Genomic DNA, 17,743 nt, shown 5'->3' on the forward strand with positions numbered 1-17,743 from the left:
TTGATAATGTCTCTGGGGCCCCCCTAAATGTATGGGCCCTCAGATTTGCTTCCCTCCCCTAGTAGCGCCCCTGATCCTCCTCCTTCTCTAAACCCAACCTATTTTTTTCATTGACCTGCCACCCGCTTAAGGCTGATTTATACTTCTGCGTCAAACACCGGCGTATGCTACAGCGCTAACGCATAGCCCTTCGCCGTGGCCGTCGCCGTCACTGACGTGCACCTCTCAAAAAATGTAACTAAACGTCGCAACGACGCGTAGCGTAAGCTCTGTGATTGGTCGGCTTGGTAGCGCTGACGAGTCTGGGTGGGACCGAGAGCCGCGCGAATGGCGCGAGCGATTGTTTACAAGTGTGGAGTCCCGTGAAGGAGCTCCGGATGGAAAGTTTTGTTTTGTGTTTACCTCATAGTTAAAGTTGTTGCACGTCCGCCGGTTCCTGCCTCAAAATGAGCGAGTTTGAGCCACTTGTACATCCCGGAAGTGTTCAGGAAAAGCAAAAAAGCAGAGAAGAAACTCGACACAGAGGAACATTTACACCTCACTGCCAACTAGCGTTTCGGAAGTGTTAATGCAGACCGACAGAGACAGCGCGCAGAAGTATAAATGCACAGCCACGCGCGGTGCATGCGCTGTGGGTTACGCCGGTCACCTGACGCAGAAGTATAAATCAGGCTTTACTTTCCTAAACCCAACCAACGATTTACAAAAGCCTTCCAGAAAAAAAAGCCCTCGTCTAATTTTTACCATGTTTTCAGATTTTACCACATTCTCACACTGTTATTTACTTGTTCATTTTATTTTTTGGATTCTGTTTTTGTCTGACCTGATTCATGGAACCGCTCTTCCTCGGACTCGAACCCCATCGTCGTCGTGGTCAGCTCCTCTCTGTGTCTGCCGACGTACATGACGAGTTAACAAAACAAACTGGTTGTGATGGGAAAGCCCTCTACACGGAGGTAAGCGGTCAGCTGGTACAGTGTCATACCATCCCGTATCGTTCCTTTAAAAATATTAAATGTAGCCATACAAACCTCCAAATACATAATTCGTGGTCTCCAGAAACGTCCACGGGACTAATTTTTTAGAGTAAGCCTGTGTTGCATATCATACTCCAGGACTACAACTCCCATCACTCATTGCATCACTCAACCTGCCACAGCTGATAGTAATCTGGACACACACACACACACAGCTGAAGATCACTTTCTTACGCTGATTACCTGGACTATTTAAACAACACTAGCTCACTCTCCTGTCTCCTGAGTCTTTTCAGTTTGTTGCTACATTACAAAGTGTTTTCCTTGTCTTGCCTTGCCAGTGTTTTCACAGTTGGACTTTTTATCCTATCTTTGATTCTTTGCCACCTCTTTTCCTCTTTTAGGCATTAAACTCGTAGATTGTTGTAGCTGGTTTTTGACTATTTTAATAAACTGCATCTGAATCTATCATCATGTGCCCCCCTTCGCAACACATTCGCTTTTGATATCGATTTTTTATTTCTGCTTAAACAGAGCAGATAAGTATAACCTAAGGGTCTGTACATACAGTATGTACCTATTGTACAAATTTAGATGGTTCAATGTTTTTGAATTTTCAATTTCTTTAATACTTTCTGGAACTGGAGCCAAGAAATTTATGGAGCCCTGTGATAAAGAAATGCACTTAACTGGATTGAATGGGAACTTGAAGTGTACTTTAAAATCTTACAGTAAAAACATTCAAATAAAAGTACTTGCAAATAATATAATACTAATGCAATAAAGAAGCCTCTCAACTGTATTTAAAGAGTAAACTGTCATGTGTTTTACACTTTTGAATGCTCTGTGAAGTAATGTGAAATGATCTAAATACTGTGAATGAAGTGTAAAATGACCTAAAATGTTTTCTCGATTTTACAATAAATTAGGTGCACTTTGTAAATAACTTTTCCGAAAAAGTAGATTTAATTTATAATTAAATTTTCTTTAAATATATACTTTTTTAAAAAGCAACGTGTCAAAACTCTCCATATTAGATTAAATGTAAAAATAAATATGCCATACATCACATTACCTCAAGATTCTAATTACAGTAGATTGTGTTGAGGGATCAAGGCATCAGGTCATTTATTGCAGTCTGTATGCCAAACCGGGACCTCAGGGGACAACCGGTGAACTGGCTGCACAGTCTAAAAGAAGGACGTGAGAGATTAATGGCAGTGGTGATGAGATACAACAGCCATCAGATATTTTCTTGTTCATCACTCTCCGTCAGCAGTGTTGGGGTGTCACGCTCCTCTTATCCAGCCTCTCCTGCCGTATGTCATCATTGCGTCAGTGATTGGACGACAGCTGCTGATGAGTCAAGAGGAAGCGTGAGGTTATACTTCCAAACCAATGTGAATTACTTTCATCAAAACTGCTGTGCACTTTCATCTGGCTGCCACGACAGATGAAATGCTGTGAGGCTATCAACAAAAACGTAGAGATAATACATATTTTCCATTCATATGAATGTGACAGCATGAGGATAAACAACATCTGCTTACCTTGCTGCTGCCTTTAACTTGCTCACTGGTCCGACGTTATAATCTGTGCATTAACTTTCTTTTGTTCATTTTGAGAGACTACAGACACACACACACACACACACACACACACACACACACACACACACACACACACACACACAGACACACACACGCACATACATTATATATATAATTATTAATGGTAATAATAATTACAGCAATAATGTCTGGAGTAATATTTTCATTTAAAACTACATTAAGTAATAAATAAATATTTAATAAATAAATATTTAACATTTTTAATATTAAATATTTAAATATTTAACTTTTTTTTAAGAAATACCACCTTGATTAACAGAATAATTTTATTTAAGTTATTAAATAAAATTAATAATTAAGAAAAAACTGACCCCAAACTTTTGACCGGTAGTATATATATATATATATATATATATATATATATATATATATATATATATATATATATATATATATATATTTAATTGATTTTCTTTTCAGCTTAGTCCTTTTAATAATCAGGGGTTGCCACAATGGAATAAACCAGTTTTACACTGCAGCTGCGGCTGCCCTTCCAGCTGCAACTCAACACTGGAAACATCCTCTTTCACACACATACACACTGCAGCCAATTTAACTTATTCAATTCACCAATTGAGCAACCGGGGTTCAAACCAGCAACCTTTTTGCTGTGAGGCAATTGTGCTACCCACTGCGCCACCGTGATGTACCTTGTATATTTACTGTATACAGGGCCGGATTTAACCAATAAGCAAGGTAAGCAGCCACTTAGAGCTCCAGGAAATTTGAAAACCCCCAATAAATACCTTAAAGTATAATTTATATCTATAAATTATAAATAACATCATTTTATCTTGTATTTTGTAGAGTCGAGGGTGTAATATATAAAAGTGTATCATAATTGTTATATCTGTGAAATGTGTGCTTACCTGCCAACAATGGAGCAGTTCAGCTGTCAAATCAGATGAAGATTTAGTTTAAAAAAAAAAAAAAATTATTGAATTTTTTAGTTGTTTTTTGTTTTTTTTATAAAGTTTTTTTTTTTTAAAGTCAGCAAAAAAAAAAATAATAATAATAAAATATTACAAAGGGTATATATTAGGACTTTAAAGCCCTATGGCTTGAATTGCTTAGGGCCCCCAAATCACTAAATCCGACCATTAATATATAGATGTAATCAGAATTACTAAACCACCTGAATTATTCGCCCCCTGTTTATTTCCTTTCCCAATTTCTGTTTAACAGAGAGAAAATCTTTTCAACACATTTCTAAACATAATAGATTTAATAACTCATTTCTAATAATGGATTTATTTTATCTTTGCCATGATGACAGTAAATTATATTTGACTAGATATTTTTCAAGACACTTCCATACAGCTTAAAGTGACATTTAAAGGCTTAACTAGGTTAATTAGGTTAACTAGGCAGGTTACGGTAATTAGGCAAGTTATTAACGATGGTTTGTTTTGTAGACTATTGAAAAAAAATACAGCTTAAATGGGCTAATAATTTTGACCTTAAAATAATTTTAAAAAAATAAAAAACTAGTTTTATTCTAGCCGAAATTAAACAAATAAGACTTTCTCCAGAAGAAAAAATATTATCAGACACACTGTGAAAAATGGTTTGCGGCTGGAAGGGCATCCGCTGTGTAAAAATGTGCTGAATAAATTGGTGGCTCATTCCGCTGTGGTGACCCCAGACTAATAAAGGGACTAAGCCGAAAAGAAAATGAATGAATGAATGATAAATTAAATTATTCTGATATATATATATATATATATATATATATATATATATATATATATATATATATATATATATATATATATATATATATATATATATATATAGTCAGAATTATTAGCCCCCCTTAGAATTTTCTATTCTTTTTTAAATATTTCCCAAATAATGTTTAACAGAGTAGGGAAATTTTCACAGTATATGTCTGATAATATTTTTTTCTTCTGGAGAAGTCTGATTTGTTTTACTATGACTGGAATAAAAACAGTTTTTATTTTTATTTTTTGTAATCATTTTAAGGACAAAATTATTAGCCCCTTTATATATTCTTTCAATAGTCTACAGAACAAACCATTGTTATACAATGACTTGCCTAATTACCCTAACCTGCCTAGTTAACCTAATTAACATAGTTAAGCCATTTAATGTCACTTTAAGCTGTATAGAAGTTTCAGATGGTAAATACAAGTTTGGGCAAATTATCAAAAAAAAAAAAAAAAAAGTGCCAAGTTTATAAGAAAGTAATATTTTTATTAATATTGTATTGTTTCATTTATGTTATTCGTTTTGCTTGTTGTGAGGGGGATATAAAGCAGCTGACTCATATTTTAGATAAAACTAAACTTAAAAAAAAAAAAAAAAAAAAAAGCACGCCCCTAAATCCATCATCCATGAATGTTTGACTGATGCCATAAGCAGCAGAGGTGCCAGTGCAGCAGTGAACGAGTTAAAGCACAGCACGGCCAGTGCAGTAATCTGCACTATTCTGCACAAGCGCCATTCCGGGAGTTTATCGGAACAGTTTGACTGCGCAACATGTTTAAACATCCGTTTTAGTTCTTATACATTCCTGGAGATCCGTAATTTACATTTTTATTCAACGTAATCAAATATAAGATGGAATACTGGTTGCGTGCTAAAATATACACAAATGGAAAATCTAACTATTTATTTCATATTCTTGGACTTTCCATATGCTAATGCGAAGAACAGAATCGGTTTGGATTTGTGCAGTCAGTTTACATATTAGTAGGGGCTGCCTTTTCACCTGTTTGGAGAGCGCGTAAAACTCGCTTCTAATTGTTTCCTTCGAAGGTGTTGTCAGTAAACGCGTTTGAGATGAGAAACGAGTGTTTTGATCCGCGCTGGACACTTGCACTGCTGGCGATCCCTCAGAAGCCTGTTGGAGAGGAGCGCAACTTTGCTGCGTCTAGGAGATTCACCGGTGATCCATCATCTATCCAGCGCTGTGCAGGAGCCACCGGGCGCGCAGGTGGACGTGGATCCCGTCGTTTCCAGAGATTAACCGAGCCTTGTTTGGAGTAATGCCGGGCTCTTGGATCTGGGGTGCGCTGGGAAGGTTGATGTGGCTTTCATTTCTTGCGCCAAGCGCTTTGATAATGATCCTCGTTCCTCCGGCGTCTCTGGCGCATCCACAACCATGTCAGATTCTGAAGAGAATCGGACATACGGTGAGAGTCGGAGCTCTGCATCTTCAGCCTCGAGTATTCAGGCAGGATTCCTTCAGTGGGAGAGATCTGGACTGGGATGCGGACAGAGAAATGTGGGAAGAGTGGGATGTGATATTTCAAAGTGACCACGAAGAAGACTGGAGGGGTATCAGGACTAAAAGCTCAGTGAATAACCTCAACAAGGCCTCCAAAAGTAAAACCGTACTCAAACAAGTGGCTCCGGATGTTGTGTTTCTGCCACGAGACTCTGTATTACTCGCTTCAGAGAGCCTCAATCGAGTGGCGGGGCTTTTACCTTACAACCTCACGCTCGAGATTGTCATGGCTGTGGAAGCAGGGCTTGGAGAATTACCTGCTTTCTCCTTTTCCTCTTCATCTACACCTGCCTGTGCGGATCCTGTGTCGTTCCTGCAAAGTGTTTGCCACACTGTCATTGTTCAAGGAGTTTCTGCCATCATTTCGTTTCCTCAAAACAGGGACGAACTGGTGAAGTTGGAATTTATTGCCTCAACGCTGCAGATTCCAGTCATCAGCGTCGTCCAGAGTGAATTCCAACGACAGACTCAGGTGTGTTGATTTCGAAAATAAATCTTTTTTACACTCTAAACTCTGTAAAATATGCTAAAAAAAATTTATTTTTGTCTAAACGACGGTTCTATATTCATAAGTTTTTGGTTTGTAAACTTGTAACAGTCAAACATTTTTCAACGCCATCTTATTATAGATGTAATTAATATCAAGTAGTCTATCTATCTATCTATCTATCTATCTATCTATCTATCTATCTATCTATCTATCTATCTATCTATCTATCTATCTATCTATCTATCTATCTATCTATCTATCTATCTATCTATCTATCATATTTAATATATAATACATTTGCTACAAGTAAAAAAAACACTAATCTTAACCATATTTTGTAGGAGTATATTTAGGATTCATGGTCAACAGTGGCAAGCAGTTTCTTCAGCAATGTAAATAAATAATGCAAGGTTGAACAACAGCTTTATACACAGAATCAGAGGACACTTGTTGAAATGTTTGGAATTGAGGGACTGGGTTGGATGCATGAATAAATAGCTGTTTTAGTATAATGTACTGATTTTTGAGTTTGAATTGTAAACATTACACTTGGCTGGATGAACGCATGATGACACTCCATACAGTTTGGTGCAACCTTCTGCTAGTCAACTTAAATTGTATTTTGTCGTTGTAAACATGCAAAATGTGTTGTTGTGTCAGATACAAATAAATAAATAAATAAATACAATTAACAAATGTAAAATACATTACAAATTCTGTCAAATATATAATGTAACTTAAATTACCAATCCTAATAATATTTCTAGACATGTTAAATAAAACAAATACACTGGAGTATGTCATGAGTTGTTTCCGATTTGTATTTAATAATTTTACCAGCAGTTTCTGACTGAAAATAAATAAATAAATGTTAAAAAAAAAAATATATATATATATATATATATATATATATATATATATATATATATATATATATATATATATATCTATATATATATATATATATATATATATATATATATATATATATATATATATATATATATATATGAATCAATGAATGATCTAAGAATATAAAATAATTGTGAACTGATTTTCTCTCTTTATCAGAGAGACAATCCATGAATCAAATTAACATGAATGGAAGATTGTTTTTCTTTTAAAAAGTAGCACGTTTAATGTATATAATATATAACAGTTGTACTGTATATATTTTCCCAGTGATGGGTTGCAGCTGGAAAGACATCAGCTGCATAAAACATATGCTGGATAAGTTGGCGGTTCATTCCGCTGTGGTGACCCCAGATTAATAAAGTGACTAAGCCGAAAAAAAAAATAAATGACAGAATGAACAATTGTATATAATGTAAATATATATATGAAAAAAGTATCCACCATGTAAAACAGTTGTCAGTTAAATTGGTGGTTCACACCACTGTGGCGACCCCATAGTAAAGCATGAAATATGCTGCAGGAATGTGAGTTTAATGGAATTATGTTTATGCATTTCTGAAGTTTAAAGTTGTCTATGTTATGAAATGCTTACAGGTAGGCTTATATATGTAAGTCTGGTGATGTAGATGTGCAAGTGATAATCTAAGATCATGTTTAGGCATTAAAGAGTAAAATAAATTTGTCAGCTGATGATGAACATGTATTATTCCATATATCATATCAAATGCATAAACATCCTAATTGCTTTTTAGGACAATTATTGATTTTAAAAATTGGTATCAAGGACTCAATATACAGTTGAAGTCAGAATTATTAGCCCCCCTCCATCCTAATATATTAGCCTCCCTGTTTATTTTTTCCCCAACTTCTGTTTAAAAAGATTTTTGTCAACACTTTTCTAATCATAATAGTTTTAATAACTCATTTCTAATAACTGATTTATTTTATCTTTGCCATGATGACAGTAAATAATATTTTACTAGATATATTTCATGACACTTCTATACAGCTTAAAGTGACATTTAAAGGCTTAATTAGGTTAACTAGACAGGTTAGGGTAATTAGGCAAGTCTTTGTGTAATGGTGGTTTGTTCTGTTGACAATCGGAAGAAAAATTAGCGTAAAGGGGCTTATAATTTTGACCTTAAAATTGCTTTTTAAAAATATAAACTGGTTTTATTCTAGCCGAAATAAACGAATAAGACTTTCTCCAGAAGAAAAAATATTATCAGACATACTGTGAAAATTTCCTTGCTCTGTTAAACATCGTTTGGGAAATATTAATATTAATTATGATAAGAAAACTAAATTTAAAGGGGGGCTAATAATTCTGACTTCGACTAAATATTTTTTCTAACTAGCAAGTTTGATGTTTAAATAGTTGTTAAGTAATAAGTTTGCTATTGCACCTGCCTAAATCATACAGACACTAAAAAAGGAATGCATGCCTGCGGCACACAGTGTTTGTTAAAAAATGCGCAAGCCTAAGGGCTGAGCTGTTTGATAGAGTATCGGATCTTTTGAAGTTAGCACCATCTTCTGGTCAGGTCGCTCTTCACATGGCTCATGTCAAGATTTAGTCTCATATTTCACTGTAAGTGCAGAATCAGCCTCTACTCTCTATCCAAACAGCAATTAGTCTTTCAGCGCGCTTGTTACCGAGCATTACCGAATTCTGTCAGAACTACACATTGTTTTTTGTGACTGCTGTTCACAGATGGTGGACAAATTCAAAGCTTTTACAAACAGGTTTTTGAGAAAATTGGCAAAATGAAATCTCTTGATCTTGTTTTGTCATAATAATATAGTTAGTCGGATTTTATTATTTAGTGGGGTTGACAATCTTTTCAGAAAATTCAAAGTAAATATTTTTCAATATTTTGACGTTATGATGAAAGACAATAAAATGCTTTTGATTTATTCATCATTAAAGGAGGAAAAACTAAATACGAATAAAATCATAATCTCAAACCAAAGGTAAACATAATAGGGTTTTTTCTATGTTTAGGTGTATAGTGAAAGATAATAAAATGCTTTTGATTTATTTCATTATTCAATTACCGTATTTAAAAAATAAATAAGAATAAAAACATAATCTCAAATCAAAAGTCGAACATACATTTTCTTGTCGGCTTAGTCCCTCCATTAATCCAGGGTTGCCACAGTGGAATGAACCGCCAACTTATCCAGCAAGTGTTTACGCAGCGGATGCCCTTCCAGCTGCAACCCATCTCTGGGAAACATCCACAGACACACACACACACACACACTACGGACAGTTTAGCCTACCCAATTCACCTGTACTGCATGTTTTTGGACTGTGGGGTAATCAGGAGCACCTGGAGGAAACCCACGTGAACGCAGGGAAAACATGCAAACTCCACACAGAAACGCCAACTGAGCCAAGGTTCGAACCAGCGACCTTCTTGCTGTGAAGCGACAGCACTACCTACTGCGCTACTGCTTCGCCCAAAAGGCAAACAAACCACAGATATTTTTATGTATTTGGAGGTTTAATGAATTGTAATAAAGTGCTTTTGATTTATTTTATCATTAAATTACCGGATTGAAAAACTAAAAAAGGATAAAATTATAATCTCAATGTAAACGTCGGACATACCTTAGGGATTTCTCTTTATTTTGGTGTATGCATGGGCCAGTATAAGATTCTGATGATATGATAGATATAAATATCACAGTTTCACAGTATTGAGATTGCAGCTCTAAAATATGTTCTTATAAATGTCTGTGTAAAAAACATTTCCCCCCTTTGTACACAATGTGTTTTAATTTGAGAAACATTAAAAAATATTTTGGAGCAGTACATGTCAGGCTAAATGATGAACATGAATTGTTGACTTCTACTTCAAAAACACTGATTTTTTTAAAGTTTAAAATGGCAACTTTTGACATGTTCTCTGTTGGAGACACTGCTGTCCTAAAGAACTAAAAAAATACCTTACCATACGTTAGGAGAGTAGAGCAGAAAATTATGATGGTTTTAAAACCTTGACTTTTCCAAACCGTATACCTTCAACACGGTTATCATCCCATGCCTATTTGGGCGTATAGTGAAAGATAATAAAATGCTTTTGATTTATTTTATTAATTAAATACTGGATTGAAAAACCAAATAAGAATAAAATCATAATCTCTATGCAAAAGTTGAACTTACCATAGAGATTTTTATGTACTTAGAGGTATAATAAAATATTATAAAATACTTTAGATTTATTTTATTATTAAATTACCGAATTGAAAAACTAAATAAGAATAAAATCATAATTTCAATGCAAAAGTCGAACATACCATGGAGATTTTTCTGTATTTAGATGTATAGTGGGCGAGGCAGTGGCGCAGTAGTGCTGTCGCCTCACAGCAAGAAGGTCGCTGGGGTGCGGGTTCGAACCTCGGCTCAGTTGGCGTTTCTTTGAGGAGTTTGCATGTTCTCCCTGCCTTCGCGTGGGTTTCCTGCGGGTGCTCCGTTTTCCCCCACAGTCCAAAGACATGCGGAACAGGTCTGCTGCGGCGACCCCGGATTAATAAAGGGACTAAGCCGACAAGAAAATGAATGAATGAATAGATGTATAGTGAAAGATACTAAAATGCTTTTCATTTGTGTTATCATTAAATTAACGGATTGAAAAACTAAATAAGAATAAAATCATAATCTCAAAGCAAAAGTCGAACATACACAGCAAATTGTGAGGTGTTGAATTTCTGGTGTAAGTCCTGTAGTGTTAAAATCCAAGTGTACATATACTGTTTTTATTGCTGATATGGGTTAAATCAGGGTTTTTCAAAGTCTAAGACAGTGGGCCTCCCTTTTGACACAACTTATCCATTGGCGCCCCCCTCCTCCCAAACACGCACACACACACACACACACACACACACACACACACACACACACACACACACACACACACGCACACGCACACGCACACGCACACAAACACACACACAAACACACACACACACATACTCAAATACTGATCATCATATCGTCGTCTTTTGGGTTTAAGCCCTGAACTTGAAGGCTTTTGTGGCGAGGGGGCGTGGCCGAGAGCCGTGGGAACGGAGTGAGGCCACCGCGTAAGTGGATACACCTGCCTCGGATCCCACGGAAGGAGCTCTGGATCATAAAAGGAGGAACGAGGACAGAGGAAGCCGAGAGAGCACCGGGCCCGGACATATTTTACTTTTGCTTTCAGTTTGACGGCAGTCTCCGTGAGGATCCTCAGAAACCGACTCATTGTATTAGCAGGCTGTATTAGCTTTGTTTAATTAAAACGTTTAAATATAATAAAAAATACATATAATAATTAAAATTAATTATATTTTTATTATATTATATTTTTCCCGCGCCTCCCCTGACATGCTATGGCGCCCCCCAGGGGAGGCGCGCCTCACACTTTGAAAACCCCTGGGTTAAATTAAACGCTTAAACACTCATTTTAGTAGGGCAACAAACAAAAAAGTTTATTGACATTTTGTATTATTATTAATCTTATTATTTTTATTATTATTATTATTGTTGTTATTATTATTATTATTATTCCAGGGTGTTAAAACCTTCAAATGTACACTTTTCTTTGTTCACGTTTACTCATGTTTAAAGAAGAAGAAAAAAATAATAATTTATGCTAAATATGACCTGGCAGTGGTGATAGAATATACTCTTTTTGCATTAGTTTACAATTTACTCTGCTTAAGTTTATATATTCAACACTTTTTAAAGTGTAACTTATACACTGGGTTGGTGGAACTCATACAGGGTACATACACCAGAAGAGAGTGTATATTAACACCTCTGGAGTTATATGTACACTGGACAATTTGCCTAGCAGGTGTTAAAATGTTTAATGTGTGCATGTTTACACTCTAAGTGTAAAATATTTCACACTGAAGAGGTTCATATATTCAACACTTCTGAAAGTGCAACCTGAGCACTTGGCTGGTAGGACTCATATATACACCAGAAAAGTGTTAAATTCCCCACATGTGGTGTAAAACAACTGTGTACCTTTATTTCTGTTGTACCATAAAACGTACTGAACAGTATCATAAGAGGTATTTTCTGTACCATATAAGGTGCAACTTTTACAAAGGTACAAAACTGTTCTTTAAGGAACATTATTTGTATCACCGAGTACCTTTTATTCTGGGAGTGTAGGTTAGAATGTGGGCTAGGTTTAGGGTTAGTTGCATGCAATTGTGCTAAATTGTAATTATTATAGACCATTTCAATGTCGTTGGGCCATGAACATTTCCTGCCTGTTATCAAACTATTTCATAACTGTAACAAGATGCAATTCAATCATAACTTAATGTCAAAACAGCAATATTTATCAATATGTGGCTCTTTTTAGATTCTCGTAAGCTATAGAAATTAAAAATGTAAAAAAGGAAATACACTGGGAACGTTGTTTTTGTTTACAAGGACACCTTAAAATAAAGTGTTACCAAACCATCCATTTTCATAAAATACATTATTACTGCATCTAAATCATTTTCCTTTGGCTTAGTCCCTTTATTCATCAGGTGTCGCCACAGTGGAATGAACCGACAACTTATACAGAATATGTTTAACGCTTCCCATTCACTTTAAATGAGTGACATCAAGCATTGCCGAACTGCATTGTGGATCCGTTGGGGCCGCTTCAGAGGCGTTGCTCGCTGCAGAAGTTAGGACTAGCTCAACTTTTCAAGCACCAACGGAAGCGTCAGCCAATCAGCTCGCTGTATGCAAATGCACCAGCTAGACAGTGGCCTATTGCTGATTGAATTTCATTGGCTGACACTTCTATGACGATCGCTTCAGCCCCAACTTCAGACACGCCTTCAGTCAAGCATTGACGCTGAAGCCCTATGTGAATGGAGCGTTACAGAGCGAATGCCTTCCAGCTGCAACCTGGTAGTGGGAAACATCCATACACACTCATTCACACATATACACTACGGCCAATTTAGTTCATTCAATTCACCTTTAGCGCATGTCTTTGGACTGTGGAGTAAAACCAGAGCACCCGGAGGAAACATGAAAATATGCAAACTCCACACAGAAATGCCAACTGGCCCTGCGGGGACTCGAACCAGCATTCTTCTTGCTGTGAGGTGACAGTGCTAACCACTGAGCCACCGTGTCGTTGCATCTAAATCTGATTTCCCTAACGTTATCTGCTCAATATCTGGTGATGCTTAACTACATAATAACTACATAGTCATTAGGCATAACGAGGCTACTAGAACTCCACCATAACTCAATTAGATCCTTACATAATAACAACTAAATTATTTTACAGTTTGATAGTTTCATCATTTATTATGCTGAAATTATTTAACGATTTTCTGTAAGATTCAAGGTTATGAAAAGACAAACGGAGAGTCCATCAAGCGACTCTCCACAGGCCGGAAAGAACTGGGGCGTATCAAATCACCCATCTTTAACCATACATCTTCGAAGCTGCTGGAAACGCACATAATTGCATCACCCTCCAGTGCTTTTTTTATGACACAGCAGTAATATCTGGCTGCATCTCAGCTTGAAAATCATTTAACGACACGGGCATTCTGCGTGGTGTGTCCGCTCAAACCCTCTAAATGTCTCTTTTTAACTTGTTAGCAGTACTTAGCGTTCTCCCTCTGGTTAGGTCAATTAGATTTCACGACAACTTCTGGTGAAAATAAGTCCGACTTTGTTTAGACATCTTCAAATAAATCCCTGGAAAGCCTTTGCTAAATCAGTTCTGATTAGCCTGTTTTCTGGCGTCACGTAATTGCAGCCCCAGGGGAAATTAAACGGCTCGGCTAAGCATTTCATCTGGCAGCGTCTGTTAAGGTCTTGATTTCCTTAGCAGGACAATGTCATCTTATTAATGCGTGTTATATCATTAAAAACAATGAGATCCCAGACTTTGTGTAATAAATGTTACTGGATGTCCATTGTTCTCTGTGGCTATCGTTTAGATAATATCTACATATTTGAATGGGATTAATTGGTTTCCATCTCTGGAATTCCAATTTTTAGCTGAAAAAAAAGAAAACTGTGTATATTTTGGCCATTCATTTAAGCTGCTTTTCCACTATCGTGCCAAACCGTTCTAAGAACACTTCGGTACGGTTACGGTTGTTTCTCCACTGAGCCTGGAACGGCGCGGCACGATTACAAACCGTTCTTGGCCCGGAATTTTCGGCACGGTTAGACAACCGTGCTGAACTGTGCTGACAGATTCTGTGTGTTGACGTCGCGACTCGGTTGCTAAGCTACCACAGCTGGCTCAGCAGAAGCGCGCTAGTCATCAGACATCCTCAATAAACTACAGTACATTTAATATAAAATAATGATCCAGGTCTAAACGATATTTGTAAAGGATTTTAAAACCATAGAGCAGTCTCTGGAAGAGAAGTGAATAACTCATCACATTCTTACGAAGATATTTTATTCATTAAAGTTATTATTTTATTGACTTGAATACAGACCTACATCGCTTGCCTGAATGTGAGTTTATTGCACGCAGCGCTGTATTCCACAGCACAAAACTCGCTCTGATCCGGGAGAGACATGCAAGCGACTTGCGCTGCTGACTTTTTTTTCCTGCTGCGCATCGAATAAAGCGAATAAAGTCACGCTTTGCATCGTTGATGTCCAAATTCCACAACAACATCACTATATCCATGGAACACGAACTTGCAGACTCTTTTAACAACGAGGAAATAATTGCACTTTTTAATTCAAAGCCAGGACAGCTTGTTAATACCGGCGAGACCAACTGAAGGACGGCATTTTCGTGTTGTAATGTCGGCCGTCCAAAAGACTTTGCTTGAAAGCTTTACGGAGCGGCACTGTAACTGTCCAAGGTACTTGTATGATTTATATTATAGCATATGCACTAATAAACAAGTCAAAAGAATGAATGAATTAAATAAATATGGATTCTTGAATGTCAGTATTGCTTTTACTTAAAAAATATCAATACGTTTTCACAAATGTTTTATAAAAATAAAATGAGCAATTTTTATCATTTCAGCTATAGGCAATTATATGATTCAATTATACATAAGTTATATGACATTTATGAGGCATGTAACATGTTTCTGTGTTTTTTTTTTTTTTTTTGTGGTGATCTTTATTATAGCTACGCAAATATTTTCTAAAACGTCTAGCAATAATTCGCCTACAGCTTGTTAGTTAATTATGAACACAAAAATAATTATAATAATAAAAATAAAATGATCAAAATAAAAAGATAATAGAGCATCATTTTGCTAAATATAATAGTGCTTTATATGCTTTAAATCCTGCGATATATTTTCATATTCGTTTTTTTTCACTTGCTGCATTCGTTATTTAATGTTTGAATAGTAAAACAAATAACAGCCATCGCTTAATTGGTTTCATTTTACCATCAAAATGTAGTATATTTTATATCATTATCAACTTTTTATATAAAAACGCAGTGTAATTTAAATAATTGTTTAAAAAGAAATAATTTAAGTGCTGTGTTTTTATTAGTGAAAGTGCCCGCTCACCTTTGACAAGGCCTGTCCAAAATTATATTTCTGCCACTATAATGCAAATGCAATATTATTGTTGTCTTATCATTGTTTATTTTTCTGTTATGTTCAGAGATTTTAAATATTATGTATTTCCCCTCCAATTATTTTCAATCATCACGTTACATTTTGGTAATTTTCCCTCCAAATAAAATTTAGCCAGAGCTGCGCAACATATTAAAGGGTGCACATGTACCTATATTTAGCACCCCTATATGATAGAGCGGCATAACAGTGTTTAGTCACATGGTTGCTTTTGCTTTTATGAAAATAATAAATAAATAGTTTCGGCTCTTATTTAACTTTAATTGAACAAAGGGAGCCGTTTACATTGCGTTACCAAGGCAACTACTGATGCGTTTTGTGTAATGTTTTAAAGAGCTTTGTCGCAGCACGACAGTGGAAAATGAAACCGTATCCGTGCTGTCTGGCCCGGTTTGGCACGGAATCGAACAGTTCTGTTTAAAGAACGATTCAGCACGATAGTGGAAAAGCGGCTTTAGACAGTAATGGTATTTTGGGGGCTTTGAAATGCAAAGACTTTGCGAATGTGACCGTAGACCACAACACGAGTCTTATTTTGCATGGGTAATTGTGGGAGTTGCTAAAAATATACTGTATGAGTTAGGGCAGGGCGATATAGCAAAAATGCAGTCTTGCTAATTATTTAGCATATTGAACAATAATGATATATATTTCAACTGTAGAACATAGGGAATTTATTTGTATTACTTTTGTGTCTTTATTTTTATTAGAAAAATGTTTAGACTAACAACATATTAATCAGTCTTTTTCTTTTGTATAAAAGCACATGTTGACCTGACACGCTTCCTCTTTTTGACTGTGCTGCATACTTTTAGAGGAACTGCTGACCAGAGGAAATATATTAAAGAAAAAATTTAGGGTTGTTCCAGACTGCTGTCTAGACATGTCACAAGTTGTCATGATGCTTGTAGAAGTTGTGAAATATATTAAGGATGCACATAATTGTTCAGTTCTGGTATGCAGAGAAGGGTTGCAGAAAGAGGAAGTATGTCTGGGGGTACAAGAGGCAAAGGACTGCAGAATGACTTTAAACCAAAACTCCACCTGTTAAGATCTGTTGTGTATATATGCTGGAGTCAGGAAATGAATGTGAGTTGCGAACCTCTTGAATGTAATTCTTGTATTGCATTGGGGTAACGCAACCCAGAGCTTTGTCATCGAATTATTCGTTTATTAATAAATTACTAATATTTTTGGCATTGAAGAAAACACTCTCCAGACCCTTTCTTATTGAACACGCATGGAATTGGCTAGAAATTCCAACACAACATAAATTGTTACTACTTCGATTAACAAATTTAAAAGAGTGTCACAACAATGACTGAAGCCACAAAAATTAGAGGGTCCATTAAATGGCATAACATTTTCGGGCGATATATTTTTGTTGGCCGAAAATTAATATAAACACATTTTAGATTCCCATTGTTGCATTTTTCTGCTGTGGGATTGGCTTATGAATCAACACAGAGTAAAAAAGTCCAGAGCTTATCATTGTCTAAATCAAGTCTAAATTTGATTTATTTATGGCCAAAAATCATTCGAATATTGTTAAGTACCTGCTGATTAAATTCCATGAAGACATTTTGTAAATTTCCTACTTTAAATATATCAAAACTTAAAAATTTGATTAGTAATTTGCATTGTTAAGAACTTTATTTTGACAACTTTAAAGGTGATTTGCTTAATATTTTGATTTATTACTGATCTCTCAAATTCCAGATTTTCAAATAGTTTTTCGTTAATTTTCCTTCAGCTTAGTAGTAGTATTATTATTGTTGTTTTTATTATTATTATTATTATTATTATTGTTGTTGTTATTATTATAACCTGGTCGCTGGTTCGAGCCTTGGCTGGCTCAGTTGGCGTTTTCTGGCAC

General features: G+C 35.8%; 1 protein-coding gene across 2 annotated transcripts in view; it reads left to right on the forward strand.

Annotated features, from left to right (window-relative positions):
• The first annotated feature begins 4,982 nt into the window (after window positions 1-4,982).
• Window positions 4,983-17,743, forward strand: part of grin3a (glutamate receptor, ionotropic, N-methyl-D-aspartate 3A) — a 35,283-nt gene continuing 22,522 nt past the window's right edge. Inside the window, exon 1 of one of the 2 annotated variants that reach the window (XM_073914370.1) lies at window positions 4,983-6,333. In XM_073914370.1, coding sequence (XP_073770471.1) covers window positions 5,620-6,333 — 714 coding nt within the window. In that variant the 5' untranslated portion in view covers window positions 4,983-5,619. Of the gene's footprint in view, window positions 6,334-14,537; window positions 15,127-17,743 lie in introns of those variants that run through there. The other variant, XM_073914371.1, reaches the window with a different exon arrangement.

This window comes from Danio rerio, chromosome 10 (assembly GCF_049306965.1).
Source record: "Danio rerio strain Tuebingen ecotype United States chromosome 10, GRCz12tu, whole genome shotgun sequence".
NCBI lineage: Eukaryota > Metazoa > Chordata > Actinopteri > Cypriniformes > Danionidae > Danio > Danio rerio.